General features: G+C 41.6%; 1 protein-coding gene across 1 annotated transcript in view; it reads left to right on the top strand.

The window, feature by feature from the left end:
• The window catches only part of LOC109322464 (aryl hydrocarbon receptor-like), a 115,254-nt gene that overhangs the window by 79,154 nt on the left and 18,351 nt on the right, over positions 1 to 17,749 (top strand). Inside the window, exons 5-6 of the mRNA XM_019553518.1 lie at positions 9,891 to 9,980; positions 16,909 to 17,032. Of these exons, the coding sequence (XP_019409063.1) occupies positions 9,891 to 9,980; positions 16,909 to 17,032 (214 nt within the window). The remainder of the gene's footprint in view (positions 1 to 9,890; positions 9,981 to 16,908; positions 17,033 to 17,749) is intronic.

Raw genomic sequence — 17,749 nt, 5'->3', positions numbered from 1 at the left:
CACACACTTCGCCCTGTACACCCTGGGGGTGTGGCTGGGCTGGTGCTTGCCTGCCCTGCAAAAACCAAATAGGATGTGGGTGGAATCAACCAAAATTATCCCTCACAGGGAACCTGTACATGGATTCCCTAAGGTGCGCTGCCTTAGAGCGCCCCATCTGATATTTCATCTGACAAGGATTAAATTTTCACATGGATGCCCATTTTAAAAGCACTCTTCGGCTGTGTACACTTGTTACATTACAGCTGTAGAGACTTTCAGGGGCCGCATTGAACAAAAAATGTAACTTCTGTAAGTGCCCTTAATCAGCTCCCATCCACACAAAGCCATTTCAAGTAAACAAGGCTATCTCAACTAGAAATCTGAACATCACAGACCAGTGAATGAAGCATCAGTGAGGGCACAGTAACTCACGCATGGTTTTGCTGTATGGCTGTTTTAAAATAAGTTAAGCTAATTTGTGTGCTTAAAGATAGGTGTTGATCAACCAAATTATTTCTGCGATGAAGCTATGCCCTTAATTATTGTCTTTAAAGAACCTGGAGGCAGGATACTTCTTTATATAAGTATTTATATATATTTGTTCCTAGCTTCCTGGACTGGTTTTTCCAGTCACACTTGCTTTCCTACTAGAGCCTTGGTGGACTTTCTGAAACCCAGATTTATGCATATGCCTACACAAACACTAAAGGAGATGTTTATGATTCAAGGCTAGGTGCTAAATAGAATATCACCTGCTATACCACAGAGATTGAGCTCCCCTCGGAAAAGTAAAATGTTATTGTAGTTTGTCCCCTGATAGGACTCTGGTGTGTGGTAGATGTGAAAAGGCAAGGATTTCTTTGGGTGATACCTTTTATTGGTCCAGTTGCATAGTTGTGATAGGGTTAGGTTAGACACATTTTGAAAAGAAGATATACTCTTCCTGCATCGATACACCTACAACATTACTCTAACACTACCATAAATGTGAAGGACTTTCTTTAGTGCTTGACACACTTGCACACAAGTCCTGTAGCTCTTTGGCTTACAGGGACCCAACTTTTTTTTCATAGTTAAACCCTGATTTAACTTCTGTTTGTTTCTCTCTCTCTCTCCAAGTAGGCTATGTATACAAGTAGGACCACATAAGTATATTTCTGGTCTCAGAAAGTCTACTTAGCCATTGCTAAGTATTTTTTTAATCTTATGATTTTTAAAAGTATCTCATCATGTCTTGGGCCTGATTCATGATTATTGGGTCAGGCTATATCTGAAGTGCTATCTCATCTCATCCAATATTATAATCCAGAGTGCAACTGACCCCGTCAGTGGGAGTTGGGTACCAATGACTGTCTAGTTGATTGTGAATTCCTTGTATTTTAATAATACCTTGGAAGGAAGAGCTACTGTTTGTTGGCAACTTCCTGTGGCTCTTTTTGAAAATAAAAATAAAAATACCATTAGTAACAGGACAAATGTAACAAAAATTCTACATGCTTTCTTCCCAATACATCTTAATCGGAGCCTGCAGATAAGAGAGCAAATAAATCTTTCCATTCCTCCTCAAAGTGAGTTTTCTCAGCTAACCCTCTTTCATCTGCTGTACAGATGAAAAATGAGGTTTGGATCAGGACAAGAGCTTCCTGTCATCATACAGTTGTAGTTTTAGTTATGGAAATACCTGCTTGCAAGACCCGAGCCAGTAACTTGGGCCATTTTGTAGGAACTGCTAATATTTACCCAACCAACATTAATGAAGTTCGTAGAGAGTGAGCGTGGCTAGTTTCAGAGAAGGCTAACTACCAATTTAAAACCAAAATCATTTGGTTGCTTTAAAATTTAACTATTATGAATTATGCCACCATTTTATAATGCCCTACCTGATGATAATCTGTTAGCTCCCCCTACTGTTGCTGGAACTGTATAAACCTGGGAACAAAAAAGAGCCAATGAAAGAGCAGTTGCTGTTAGGTGAAATATGTGGAATCATATATTTGACAGGTGAGGAGTGTGTATGGAAAGGGATTCCCTGAAAAGATAAGGAATGATGTATATTATTAATGTACCTTTAAAAAAGTAGGAATGCTTAACATCCAGATCCAATTTACTAATGAGATACAGAGCATTTCACCAATTGGAGGGCTAGGTTCATTCTCACCCTAGTTGGTAGTGGGGAAAAAAAAAAGGACGTGTAAATTAATGTTGTTCAGTATTAATGAGCAGCTGCTGCATTCACAGACAGTGTAGTCACCAACCAGGAACAAGCCCACAACCTTTAAGACAAAGATAGCCAAAGAATTGTTGCTTTAGTTGTGGGTGTTTAGAGTTAGTCATTAGAAGATATGTGATCTTTCCTATTATGTATTTGAATTGTAGGAGTACATGAAGGCTCCTATTACAACTGATTTCCTTCTGTCTAGATAGGCAACAAAATCATCAAGAGCCATGTTTCCTGCTTTGGGGAGGTTGTGAGATACATAACCAGTTCAGTCTTTGCCACACAGCTCTGCCAGTGCCCCTCAATCACATCACACAAAAGTAATACTCAAGTTTAATTTACTGACAGTCTTGCTTCAAGCAAAATCTAAAAAACCCTCTATCAATGAGACTGCAACGTTAAAATAGCCGTTGTACTCAACAAGAGGTTTTTAAACACTAAGGCATCTGCATTAAGTAATATATAAGTAGTATAAAAACACTTTTAAAAAAGGTCTAAAAATGTATTAAAACTTGCTGATAATTTGCTGCACAAATGTGAAGAACTTTGGGATCTGATGGTATTAGTTTGGAAATAAAATAGTTTAAAGTTTTGAGGCTTTTAGAATCCTGACAAATTTGATTTGAAAATGTTAGCAATTTTTGGCCTTATTAATTTGACTTCTCATCACATGGTTCTTCCTTGTTAGCTTTGCACTTTTCTCTGTGGATATACTACATATTTTAAAAAGTATCCAAATAAATCTATTTTACGTGATCTATCCATTTTTTAAACTGGATTTATTTACTGACTTTAGTCAAGCAACTTACTGCTGCAACATATAGGAAAGCAGATGAAATTAAATATTGATTGTGCCGTTGGCCAGTTATGTACTATCCAAAATAAACTTCTGTCTACATTTACCAAACAGTTGTTTTTCTTTAAAAATATTTAAAGTAACAATACAAATATGCCTGATTTCAGAGTTTTCTGTCTATATGACTGGTGGTAGTCTATTCTGTGTTAACACTGCAGGGCCTGGCCCTTCCAGTATAGCTTGGCACGAGTGTGTGCTATTTGATCAGGCTAGTAGAACCTATTTTAATTCAGCATGGTTTGTCCCACCCTTGTGCCTAGACCACGTAAGTTATTCATGAATTAGTTGATGATTCTTTCCCCCTGGGAAGGTCACTCAGCATAGGTGGCATGTATACCTTCTCCAAATATGGCAAAAGGTATGCCTTGCACACTGGTGTGCCATGAGAACAGTGGAAGTGTGCCATGACAAATGGGTAGATGTGGCTCCAGCTGGGTCAGTCCTGTGAGATGGGGGCCCTGACTGTGCTAGCCTTGTGTGACAGGATGGGGCCCACAGATTGGATCTGGTCTGTAGACTGGTGAATGAAATATACCACCAAATTTAATTCGGAAAAAAAAATTGTGCTGAAATGAATCTAGAGGAACCAGCACTCATTGTGGGATGGTGGTTGCCTAAAGAGGAATCTCAGAAAGATCCAAGGATCTCAGTGAGACTGAGAAAGCTAAAAAGCTTAGTCAAATGCACTAGTGCTTACCCAAAACAAACTGAACTACAGACGTTTTGAAATTGTCCATTTCTTCTACACCAACAATTTCTGTGGCCTTAAACTAGCCACATGATTTTTACTTCACTTAGCAGTCATACCATCAATAGCAATGGGTGATCAAAAACATCTGTGGCACATGTTCAGTGTTAATGTGTCAGAAATTCCACAGCTGCTCTTGTTCATTCTTCTACAAAAAAAGTGTCATCTTTTGTCACTTCTGTTTGCAGAAAAATCCTGTGTTGGTGTCTCAGGCCGGATGGTTCTGCCTCAAGGGGCCATATCAAAAGGCCTTTGGTATCAGGGGAAAATCTTCCAATTTACCTCTGAGGGCCTTGGATCAAGCCTTCTGACCTGCATAATACTATTTTTAGGGGGTGTACAGTATTATATGTTCATTAAAAAACTTGTTACCACTGGTTGGTTTTTTGTTTTTTTTTTTTTTCCCCCCAGCTTCATCAAATTTACATTCTTCTAACACCTCAGGTCATATTCTTGTTCATTGGAATTTATTATGGGTATCCAGAAGTGTCTCAGGGCCCGATTAATGTAGAGCGCCACACCCTGCCTTTCCTCCCTGTCCTGTCCCTCCTGTACAGCCTGTAGCTCTTGATATTCACCTCCCAGTCATGCGCTGGGTCCCACCATGTTCCAGTGAGCCCCACTATGTCTGGGTTGGTCTCAGCTAGCAGGAGGTAAGTTCCTCCTGCTTGTTTCCCATACTATGAGCGTTTGTGTAGAGGCATTTGAGGTCTCCTGTGGATGTGTGCACTGGCCCCCTAGTCACAGCATTGCCCTGGCCCCTGTTGCTTACCTGTGTATACGTTCCACTTGTTGATCTAGGCTGGGCTGTACTTGTGAGTGCTGCTTGGTTTAGTTGTGAGTGCTGCTTGGTCAAGTTAATTGAATGTCTCTGACTTTTTTTTTTCTTTTTTTGGCATCCTTGCAAAGTGTTATATACCCTCTTTGCAAAGGGTTATATAATAGCATAGAGAAGCTAAAAACACTTTGTTTATCAGGAAAGCAGTCCTTTGCATGACTCAAAGCGGGGGGGGGGGGTTCTGTTTTTACTTGTTGGCATTTTTTAGCACCAGAACAAAGCAATCATTAATTGATCAAAAAGTTTACCAGAAACTGGTTTCTCTTAGAATATTATGCGTTTTCCTTCCTCTTTTCTTTCTATAAAAGTAAGGAAATTATTTTCTTGGACGAACAAAGAATCCTCAATACTTTTCCTACACATCTGGTATACTGCTGCTGGAGATTACATTGTATGGGTGAAATATGTTTCAACTAACCAAGTTTAATTTGGTTTATACCCTAAATAAGTTACAAATGAAATCACTAGTTTCTCTACTCGGGTAAAACTGCTGCTAACTATATTGTTTCTGAGTTAGGACTGCTGGATTGGAGAAGAATTCCTATGGGTGTTACCCACAATGAAGAAAAGGACTTGATTATTTTAATAGCTTTAATTTAGAAAGTCATTCATTTCACAAATCATTACTATGTAGGTTCCATGAATGTAACATTAACAATGACAAAAACACATGGCTCCTTCATTGAGAGACGATTCATAAAATAACACAGCCATGTCTCCCTTGGGAAGAGAAACACCATGATGATGGAGGACCAGCTACCTCAAACAGTTAGGCCATATCAGATAAAATCCTGGTCCTTTTAACAGTGGAAATTTTTTGATTTCACCAGAGCTAGGATTTCACTCATTAGTACTGGAGATTTTCTTAAGCTGAAAAACAAGTTTCTCTTTGCTTATTAAGAAATAATAGTAATCTATGATAGTCGCCAGTTGTTTCTTACCCCCACCCTGAAATCCAATACAATGTCTTTTTTGCAGATGAGTGCCTTATAACTATAAAAGGTAATAGTGATTACCAACTGTCTCCACATCTGTTTGTTCTCTGTTTGTTTTTCTGGTTACATACTCAATGCATGAGTTGTTTTTTTCTTTTTTTCTTCTGTAACCAGGATCTCCCATATTTTTTTAATCATTTCTGTAAATTACAAGATTTCTGCTTTTCCAGCTAAGATCCATCTGTTGGACTTTTCCTTCCAAATGTGCACACCTCATACATTTGTAGGATACATCATTAGAAAAGTTGTTGACAGTGTAAACACAATTAACAAAAACTGTGATTATTTGTAAAGGATTGCTTTCTGTTAATAACCATGATTATTAGGGCTGTGCAAAACAGCACAGTTTTGTTTTGACTTCCATTTTGCTGTTTTGAAGGGACAGTTTTGTTTTGATGTTTCGAAACACTGTTCCGTTTTATTTGGTTGAAACTGTTTTGCTGTTTTGACGCTGTTTTGATGTGTTTCAATGTTTCGCCCATAGGCTATAATAGGGAATTACAAAAACACCTCTAACTTTGTCATTTCATTCCTGATTCGGATGAAAATTGCAGGGATGGTAGCCACTTCTGAGGACATGAAGCCTGCCAAGACTCAAGGAGATAGGTAGAGGGATTTCTGGGACGCTGCACCTCAAACTGCAAAAAGCAAAACTTGTGTCATTTGCCAGCAGCTGCAGCATGCTGTCACCCCTCACACAGACCTGTGGGCCTGTTCCCCCCAGGAGGAGTCTGGCACAGCCCTGCAGCCCTCATGGGGGGTGTGGGCCCCCAGATCTGCATGCAGGATGACAGCAGGCTGCTGCTGTCAGCTGGGGCCAGCACCAGCGCTAGGTTCTTCCCGGTGCTTGGTGCGTGCTGCTCCAGGCAGACTCAGGTGCTGGCGCTGGCCCCAGTCGACAGCAGCAGCATGCTGTCATGCACATGCTCTAAAACCGGTGAGTTCGGAGCTTTAAAAAAAGCCCTGCACTCACTGGCTGCAGCGGTGGCAATTGGGGCCTCTGAGGGCTCATGGCAGAGCCCCTGCAGCACGGGGCAGTGGGGATTGCCCCACCCCCACCTGGCGTCCATGCAGCAGCTGCACTATTGCACCAGTGCAGCATGGCTTGGCAGGGTGCTAAGCACTGTCCTGGAGCTGGGGCAGCATCCTGGTTTGATTCCTAGCTATCTGATCATTCCCCCAGCAATTCCTGGGGGGCGCGACCCCTGGATCTGCACAGGGTTTCAGCAGGCTGCTGCTGCTGGCTGGGGAAATAGCCCACAGCTGCTGCCATCCCCAGCTGGCAGCAGCAGCCTGCTGTCTTCCCGCATCATCCGGGGGACTGCATCCTCCAGGAAGAGCTGGGGGAAAGACTGGGGAGCTGGGTAATTGAACCGGGAACTGGAGGAATGTTCAGGGATCTGAACATTTCCCCAGTCCCCAGGTCAATTCCTCCAGCTCTTCCCAAGGGTTGTGGGCCCCTGGATCTGTGCGCAGAGTTTCAGCAGGCTGCCACTGCAGGCTGGGATCAGTGGTTGTGTCAAGCAGCTGCTGCTGGCTCCAGCCTGCAGCAACAGCCTGCTGAAACACTGTGTGCAGATCAGGGGCCCGTGGGGAAAAGATGGGGAAATGATCAGAGAGCTGAGGAATTGAACAGGGAGCCTAGATGTCAATATCGGAGCAGTCCTTCCCCCTCTACCACCTCCTTCTCCTTAGTTTCTGTTTAGCTGCAAGCAATCTGCCTTCAAAATTTGAAATGTTTCAAAACTTTCAAGTGCCCTCATTTCATTTCAAAGCTGTTTTGAAACCTTTTGTTTCATTTTGATTTCACTGTTTCAAGTTCGAAATGAGTCGAAACAACTTCAAAACAAAACACCCGCCAACATTTCACACAGCCCTAATGATTATCTCTTCTTTGTTGGATGACTAGAGAATATTTGCCATTGCAGGTTCTCAAGTGGGGAAACTGATTCTAGGATACATTGAGGGACTTTTAGAACATTGGGACCCCCCTTTGAAGCATTTGCCTGGAACAAGGATGCAATCAGATGTGGAAGAATTTTGGTCCCACATAATGAGAGACAGATGAGTACTGGATGTCATTGTCTCCTTGAAGCTGTAACAAAGAATTTGTATTTTTATAGTAAGAGGGAGAAAGTCACTTCAGAAACCAAAGATTTGAATGCAGGGTTGCACAAGGTTGCAATCTGAGGTTCCAGTTTTCAAATCCTAATAAAAACTATTTTAATTCGAGTGTTCCCATGTTTGAGAACAAAGCCAGGGGTTGCTGGGTCCTTTTGAATGGAAATCATTTTCAATCAATATCTTTATCTAGCTGCTGCCACATGCTCTCTGTTACCTGATGAGACAGCGATGAAGTTTTGAAGTTTGCTGTGAAAAGGATATCTGGACAGCAGGATAACAGAAGTTAGATGCCTGGAGGCAGGGAAAGCATTTTACTACTATGGCTTGCAATGCCACCTACTTCCAGTAGGGGCTTGGGGTCCTGTGGTGTATAGGCAACGGGACTCAAAGGTGCAGGGCATGTCTAATTAGCATTTATGTGCTTTTCCTAATGCGCATTAAACTTAGTACCTCCAATGTGAGGGCACCGATACATGAGCATGCAGGCTGCTCTGATACACTGGAATTCCAGTATGATTAATAGAGTCTGTTTGAGTGTGACAATTGGTACTCTCCAGTAGCCTTCTGCATCTCATGTATCAGTGTCCCCGTGCTTAAAAATTGTGGCAGGGGCACTTAAACTAAAGCTTTTGGAACGAGTTTTAGTTCAAGCGCCCCCGCCACCATTTTAAGTGTGGGGACACTGATACAGGAGATGTGGTGGTGCTTTAATTAAAGTGGCAGTTGGAGCTGCTCTAACTAAAGTGCTGCCCCCATCAGCCCTGGATCATATGTAAAAGTGCCCTGAGGTACTAAATAAATGCACATTAGGCTGACCTAATGTGCAGTAGTGAAAGTGCACATTTTAGTGATGCTTAATGCGCAGTAACCTATTTTACTGCTCATTAGCATAATAGTACAGTTTGTCACACGGTGCTTTAATACACTGTAGAATAGGCTACTACGCATTAAAGCACACATGTAGACATGCTCACAGACTAGGGAATAAAAGTTATTTGGGGGTTCTGAGGTGCCCAGCTGTCTCTGCTCCTCCTTGTTACCTTAAGCTCCCATCCTGTTTTGGGTATTGGAGCCAATGGAAACAATAGTGAATAGGTATCTACACAAATAGCTATAAGGATATTAATTCCCAGGATGGTTGGTATTCAGGATTGTACTGGGTGCCTTTACAGCTGGAAGTGTGAATCCTTAAGCTCTCCAGATAAGAGTTGTAGCAGATTTATGACCTCTACAGTTCATGTACAGAGGTGGTTATGTACATTGTGAGTTACATTTCCACAAGTATTTATTCATGATGGCAGTGTCCAGCCATCATGAAAGACATGTGTAGTTTTGAAATTAATTGAGTGAACAAGCGAAGTCAGTACCTTGAGACCTTGGTCATGAGTTGTCTGGTATGAGTAGTAAATACTCAGAGAAATAGTTAATGTTAGAGGAACTAGCTCAGGTACTGGAAGCAATATAGCTCTGTTGACATGACACTGCACCAGGGCTAACTGGCCCTTCTGCAAAGCCAGGCATAGCAGCAATGGGTAGAGCATCATGTTAACCTGGCTACATTGCCTATTTTAAGATCTAGATCAAATATCTTTGCATGTTGAAATTTTAGTGTGCATTTGTTGAAGTTATTTCCATTTGCCTTGAATATTATTTTTGGCTGGCACCTGTTCTGCTGGAGGAGCATCCAAAGTGTCATAGGTGGACCAGTCTTCACATAAATTCTGCAGAAGCATCAGAAAAGACTTGTTTTAAAAGCAGTAAATGTCTCGGACGCTGCTGAGCTACTAAGAACCCCCCAAAAAGAACATCTGTGGGGCTTCAAGCTCTGCACCTGGAAAGAATAGCAGAAAAGTTAAATAGGAAGTGTCTGTACTATTTTTTCTTTAATCTGAAATATCTTTGTGCTAATTGTGACTTAACTGACAACTAAAGGGTCTCTACAGTACACTCAAATTCTTTGAAAATTGGTAGTAGCTTCACACATGATAGTTGTACTTTTGCTCCATGTCGTGGGCTCTGTGACCCAGAAAATTCTGTTCTCCCAACACATGCATGTGCACTGAATCAATACCTGGGGTACTGAATAACAGTTTTAAGTATAACTTTGCTGAGTTTGTTCTCTCTTTCAGGCTCTCAATGGATTTGTCATCTCAGTCACTGCAGACGGTTACATCTTCTACATCTCCCCTACAGTGCAGGACTACTTGGGATTTCATCAGGTGGGATTTCATCAGCAGTTTTTTTTTCTGATTTAAAAAAGGATGGTGTAGTTTATACAGAAGCAGCCAATGTTCCAGATTACTGAAGACTCCCTTATTTTGTCTTGGAAGATCATAAGACTGTCTGCTTTAAAAATCATTGCATTTTCTTGTGGTAATTAAACGAACATTGCACTTTGTACAATGTAAGCAAAAGTAAACAGAACTGGATTCATGAATCATGTTTCATAGTTGTTAGGGGCTGGAAGGGACTTTACAGATGATAGAGTCCAGCCCCCCTGCACTTGGGCAGAAAAGGCTGCTGGGGTTAAATGACCCCAGCAAGATGTGTGGCAAGATGCTTTTTGAAGATTGCCAGGGTGGATGACTATACCACCCCTGAGGGAGCTTGTTCCAAACCCTTGGCACCCAATTTGTTAAGAAGTTTTTCCTTATGTCTAGCTTAAAGTGATCCTCAGTCAGCTTGTGTCCATTAGTTCTTGTCCTCCCCTGGGCGGGGCTTGATGAACAGATGCTCCCCCAGGCCATGATGTATGCCCTTGATATACTTATAGGCTGCCACCAAGTCCCCTTTGAGTCTTCTCTTCAGGCTGAAAAGTCACAAGTCTTTCAGCCTCTCCTCCATGTGACCTGGTCTCTAGGCCTCCAGTCATGCATGTGGCCCTCCTTTGGACTCTCTCGAGCTTCTCCACATCTTTCTTGAACTGCGGCGCCCAGAACTGGATGCAGAACTCCATCCATGGTCTCACCATGGCCGAGTAGAGAGGGAGGATGACATCCTCAGCTTTTCTCGATGCCTCGGTAGATGCATGCCAGTGTTTTACTAGCTTTGGCAGCTATGGCATCACATTGGTGGCTCATGTTTATTTTGTTGTCTATCATGACACCCAGGTCTTGTTCAGATGTGGTGCTAGCAAGCATAGCACTGCTAAGCCTTGTGGATTATTTCTCCCCAGATAGAGCACTTCACATTTCTCCATATTAAACAATATCTGCCCACCTTGTGTGCCTATCCAGGCCAGCCTGTATTGCCAACCTGTCTTCGAGCATGGCCACGCTGTCCCATAGTTCGGTGTTGTGAGCGAACTTTGCTAGTTTGCTTTTATTACCCGAATCCAAATCGTTGATGAACATGTTGGAAAGCACTGGTCACCCTCTGCCATGATGACTCAGTTCCATCAATCAGTCCTCTCTGTGACCTATCATAGAGCCAATTTCCTAGCCACCGGACCATAAAGTAGTCGAGGCCACATTTTCCCAATTTTCATGAGGACTTTGTGGGAGACCAGGTCAAAGGCCTTTTTGAAGTCCAGGTATATGACATCAACATCATTTCACCCATCCAGGTGGGGAGTAGCCTGATCATAGAAGGAAATGAGGTTGGTCTGGCATAACCTGCCCATAATGAAGCCATGTTGGCTATCCTTCAAAATATTGCCTTCTACTAACCTGTCTGTAATAGATTCTTTGATAATTTTCTCCAGGATTTTATCAGGGATTGAGGTCAAACAGATTGGCTTATAATTTCCTGGGTCCTCCATTCTCCCTTTTTTAAAGATAGGCACCATGTTGGCCTTCTTCCAATCTTCTGGGACCTTTCCTGAGTGCCACAAGTCTTCAAATAACTTTGTCATTGGTTGCACAACAACATCAGCCAGTTCTTTTAGCACCCTGAGGTGTAGTTCATCTGGTTGTGCTGACTTGTAGATATTTAGCCTTTGTAGGTGCTCCCCTACAAGAGCTATGCCAACTATGAGGGGGTGGTCACTCCCACCATGATCATCCTGTATCCTGTCAAGCAGGTTAACACCCTTGGACTGGTGGAATACCAACATGAAGTATTCATTCAGGAGTTTGATTTTCTCTTAAGTGTCAGTTATCTGCCACCCCATTTCATCTATCAGGGGCCTTATGCTTTCCTTATTTTTTCTCCAACTTCTTACATATCTAAAGATGGACTTTTTGTTGTCCTTGATTCTAGTTGCCAATCTGTATTTGGTGAATTTGCTTCTTACAGGTGTGGGCTGTTGCAGCCCTTGTTGGTAGATGTTGGTAGACAGCACTTGTTTTGGGGACATAAATCAAGCTTATTATCAAATGTTTTAACTTATGCAGGCAAGAGCATTGTTTTATATTATGTTGGAAATGATATTTACATATGTGTGTACGTTGTGTGTGTGTGTAAAGTCTGAGTTACTTTATTACTCATGAAACATAGGATATCAATGGCACTGGGCGGCATAAGGTGTATGCTGTCTCTCTGGAAGGTTCCCACACAGTTCTGTCACAGAGCTTAGCACTGCTTTGTGCCATTTGCATTCTTCTGCTACCCATTATCTAATCCCACGTTTGTTAAGATACATTAGCCTTTATCAGTATTAGTGCTGAGCTTCTGTTAGGTGAGAGAAGCATGAGGCTACCAAGCTTGGTTTCTCTGTGACAGAAAGAAAGATTGGGACCCAGGTCATTTGATGCTATTGAAACAGGAATTCTCTATACAATTGTAACTCTGTCCCCTGGTGTGCGCATATCATAGTACAGACTCTTCTATACATTTTCACACTACATGATAATGAAATCTGAACTTTGCTTTTTGCATCTTGTGTCAGAGTCAGCATTGCCTTGTACCACTGTCTGCACAAAGGGATTGCATGTGTTCTGGACAAGTGGACATGTAGAAAGCAATGAGAACAGTATAGTAAGTAAATCAGAGTACTGTTGTCTTTCCAGCCCAGCAGTATTTACAGCTGAGTAAGTGTCATAGGTAATTCTAACATTCCCCAAAGTGCTGTTAATGAAATAAACATTTCAAATCTGAATGATGCTGTGTTACTGTCTCCTCCTTATAGAATGAGATCTGGACCTCCATTTAAATTTAATGGCAAAACTGTTATTAAAAATCAGGGTATTAGGATTTTACCCTGAAAAATACAACATGAACATCTAATTAAAGGCTATATCCTCATGGGAAGTATAGTTAGTTACACAATGTAGCCTTAACATTGTCAATGTCTGAGTGTCAGTGCTTAACTGTACAATTTTAACATTCCTTTGCTGCCTGGGGAGAATATAGAAATATATTCAGTTTACACCAATCTTTTTTGCGAAACTGATTTAATTTCCTGTAATACTCTGGTTATAGAAGCATTACCAACACTTTTCAGATGTTGTTTCTGAAATAAATCTTCTGCTGCAAGCTCAGTGCAACATCATTATGTCTTTTTTTTTTTGTTTTCTGAAGACTGCAAAATGTCTGTATCTGACATATTGCCTTACATTTTAGTTTATATTCCTATAGGGCGTATTATTAAAAGCTCTTCTATTTTCTCACTTATTCTTCTTTTCTCCTCCATACCAATCAGCTCAAATATTTGACTCTTATTAGTATTTTGTATATGGTGTTAACAACCCTTCCAACCTTTGTATTTTCCAAAGTGTTTTTTCATTTATCCACATTTACATAAAAATAGCTGTCTGATACCAGTATCTACCTGTAGATGTGGAAGGAAGTCACATTTCTTTTCACTGTTTGTTGGACACCACATTCACATAGGGAGCTGTCCAAGATGTTCATCTTATGAAGTGCTGTTTTGAAACATCTGTATCTAGATCTCGTCCCAGTTATGACCATAAACTGCATTTAGCTGGAAGGCCTGGTGGCAACGTGATGGGGCTATTCATGGCAGGGTAGCTCCTCTAAAATACCACAACGTTGCAACCTCTAGAGTAAGGTGAGTATAGGTTACCTCAAACCCCTAACCCCAACTGCATTGTGGGTACTCCTTGGTTGGAGCAAGGCTAAGGAACATCACCCTGACAGAAAGGTGCCCTTGCTGGGGCATTGGGCAGTCAGCAGCAGCTCTAATCTGTTGCTCTCTGGCAGACACTGAGCATCTGGACTTGGTCTGCCCTTTGGATTCTGTCTCAGTGATCTAAAGGGGGGATGGTAGGTGTAGGGCAGCCTCCACTCCTCCATACTCTTGCCTAGGCGTATGCACTGAATGTCTTGGTGTTATGGTCACATGGATCTATTGTGTGTATAGCGTGATCTAAAGGATTGATGGTTGCCAAGATGCACATTTCTGTTCACTCTCTGCTCATTCATGGATTCTTAACACTGATTCTTAACATTTAGTGTAGTTAGTATCTATTTATACAGAGTTTCCATTTTCTTTCAATTCTGTTTGTTTCTTGAATGTCTGAATTGCAACTTTGACACACAAGCATATTTTGAGCTCTGAATATCCAGGTGTATTAAATTAAGTTTCACATACAAACATGGAAAAAGTGAGATCATCTTGGGTTTCATTAATTAACACGTCACAAGCCCTCATCAGGCAAAAAAGCTCTTGATATACAAGAGCTAGAAGACGCAAGATATACAAGGAACCCAGCTGAGGTGAGTTTTATGTATTTGGGTACAAAATGGGCTGTTGTAAGTATATGATGCATGTTACAATAACGTGCATTTTATGTATTGTGTACGTGTACATGCGCACAAAACATGTGTACGTTATTACAGGAGTGGGGCCAAAAGTTTTGTCTGAAAGCCTTTTTCGATGAAAAGTGGTGATTTGATGACCAGAATGTTTCATGAATTTATCTTGGGTTTACTAAATTGTTTGTACTGGGGGAGGAAGGAGGCTCTGAATTTCTTTCAATTTTGTATCTGAAACTACTTCTCACTCTGAAATTTTCCATTTCATTTGAAAGAAAAAAACCCCTTAAAAATATGACACAAATCATTTTACTTTAGGACAGCCAAAATGTTTTAAGCTGGCTCCAAATGACTTTTTTTAATTACCAGTGAATCATTTTTGTACAGTAAACACTTTAGCACATCTGAAAGTGTAACAGGGCTATATAGATTTTAAGGCCATAAAGATTTTAGGGTAAGACTATTGTAGTTATCTAGTCTTGCCTTCTAAATAATGCTCAGGCTGCTGTCAGATGTTAAATTAAAGGTCTGATGGGATCTGATGCGTGATCCCAACAATTGTACGTCCTGCCACGCCATTCAGGAATGATAGGAACCAGCCACAAAGTTATTACACATAGTTATTATGGCTTATTCTCTGTTTTATCTTGCCAGTATTTGAATGAATGTCTGGCCATAATGATTAATGTGTGGCCATATTATAATTAAGAATATAATAATAAGAGGGGACTAACCAGTTAATTATGTCTTAAGTATAACATTTGTCAGGGGCCTCAGGGATTTCTGCACTGCACTTATTTTTTATGGGATATCATCTCGCTGTTAGGTGCGGATTCAGATCTGATGAGAGCACTTGTTAACTTCTTGCACTCTCTCTAACACCAGGTCTAAATCTGCTCCCTTATTGAATGTGACTGTATCTAGACCTCAAGGTACTGGGAAGCAAATGTCATTGTGTAGTGTTTATCCCAAAAGGCAAAAATTAGAGCTTATCCAATGAAAGCAGTGCACGTGGCAGGAAAAGAATTTTATTTCTAAAGATTCCAATGGGTTGTTGTTAATAACCAAGAATCAAAAACATTGTGAAACTCTCTTTGAAGAACTTGGCAGTTCCTTTTTTAAAATCAAGGAAACAAAGCTTGTTTTCATCTTCCCTTTGGCTGCAGGCTAGTGAATACACTTACTCTGTTAAATGACTAGGCTACAATTCAGCGTTGAGAGCAGGAGTCCAGTATGGTACTGGTAGCAGTTAAGAAATCAGTGCAAAAATGTACTTGGTGGCTAAGGACTATTTGCCGTTTTAAAATAATTGATGGCTGCTATGTAAATATCTTGCACAAGAGATGGCTTGGGAACAATGATGAAGGAAATGTTGAGCCTAGTGCCATCAGGAAAATAATAGTGTCTATAAAGCATATTTTAATTTAAAAAATGTTTTCCATTGCCAGCAGTTGGCTTTCAGCTGATGCTGTTAATTCTTTACAGCTGAACTAAAAATAAAATCCCTATAAACAGCCTAAACTGAAACTTCTTAAAGGTTCTCCACCATGGCTTAAGCCATTTGGGGGGAAGCTAGAGAGAGTCATTAAATGTAATGAGTCTGCTTGATTTCCATGAGTCATGCAAGGAATTCCTCAGACACACTCCTTTTGAAAGTAGTTTTATATTACATCAAGGACTGAATCGGTCCATGTGTCCTTTGTATGGGGTCCAGGAGGCTGATTTCTCTTTTCAGCTAGGAACACTTCAGAGCCAAAAGGCCTCCTCCTTTGAAATGACACCATTATTTGTTTTCAGTACTTGGTGCCTGTCAATGCTCTCCACAATGCACTGTGGAGTTCCCTGTCAGCGAGATCATCACTCAGAGTTACAGACATGTGTCTTCATGCATCAGCCATGTTGCAGGGAAGGCATGTAACAGGATGAAGCCTCTTGCCTGTTGTTGTATTCCCTTTTGAATTCAGCCACCTTTGGTATTGCAGGTCTGGGACCAGTACAGCAGAGGGAATGTAGCCTAGGGCTCTGGTCTGCAGTTTTCTGCCTGGCTGTGCCAAGGACTTTGTTACTTCATTACTTTTTAACTTATTTACCCCCTCCACCATATGCCTGTTGTGTAGCTATAGAACCTAAATTATTTGGAGCAGGACTCTCTCACTAGGCATGTGTTTACAGAGCCCACACAGTGGTTTTCTAATACAGACCATAAGATTATAACCCCGCTTTTAGAGTTTCTGTTTCCCAGTGAGTATGAATGAAAAGATTATGCTGATTGTTTAACTCTATTGCTAGGCACATGTTTTGCTGCTATTTGTAGTATGCCTGGTAGTGCTGACGAGGTCAACCTGCTGTGCAGTGATGAGCAAGGGAGACAGGTCCCAGGGCAGTGGTGCTGCAATGGATTAGTTGTGCATTTTGGTGCCTTGCTCTCTGCATCTTCATTTCAATGCATAGATAGTATCCAATGGCATATTCTTCTTAATTTCTTTTCAGTCTGATCTCATCTACCAAAGTGTGTATGAGCTGATCCACACTGACGATAGAGCCATGTTCCAGTGCCAGCTGCATTGGGCCTTAAATCCACCGGCATCCAATAAACCAGACCAAAGCACAGATGGTGAGTGATTTTACAGTGAAACCTATATTGGTGGCTTCCACTGCTCAGCCAGAGTTTGCAGGACAAGCTCCATACAAGCCAAACCCTGGGATGCTGAGGAATTCTACAGCAAACAAGGAGCAGTGAAATGCAGTATGGGCCAGTCTCCTGCTCTAGCAGGCCTCTTGTTCTCAAAGGGCATGTCTACACCACATTCCTGCCACTTCCAGGGACGGGGTTGGTCTTCGACGCACCCTACTCACCTGCTTCAGCTTGCATGAGTCAAACCTGGGAAGGAGATAGTGAAGCTTCTTCAGGGGTACCCCCCGCTGCCTCTCTGAGCTCAGTTTCCAGAAGGTGCTCCCTCTGGAGCACCTTCACTGCCACATTTCTGAGCTTGGTGTGTGCTAACAGAAATGCGTGGGTGGGGCCTGATTTAGAGCAGCCTACCAGGAGTCCCTGCTCTAAATCCTTTACCTGCACTTAGATTAGGCTCCAGACCACAAAAGCCAAGAAGTGACAGTGCATTCGGTGACTGTTTTGAGCACAATGGAGTCCCAAACAAAACTTAACCCTAGTGGGATAATCGAACCTGTTGTATTAGGCATGGAGAGCCAAACCAAACGAGCAGGCTTTGGATGGAGGATGCAGTAGAGCAACATTTGGTTCTTAAAAGGGAACCCACTTTTTATTTTCCAGAATTAGAGCCTTTTGGCTTATGAACCTCCACAGATTTAC

Source organism: Crocodylus porosus, unplaced genomic scaffold, assembly GCF_001723895.1.
Source record: "Crocodylus porosus isolate Cpor-Errol unplaced genomic scaffold, CroPor_comp1, whole genome shotgun sequence".
Classification (NCBI taxonomy): domain Eukaryota; kingdom Metazoa; phylum Chordata; order Crocodylia; family Crocodylidae; genus Crocodylus; species Crocodylus porosus.
This window is presented reverse-complemented; position numbering and strand designations above follow the sequence as displayed.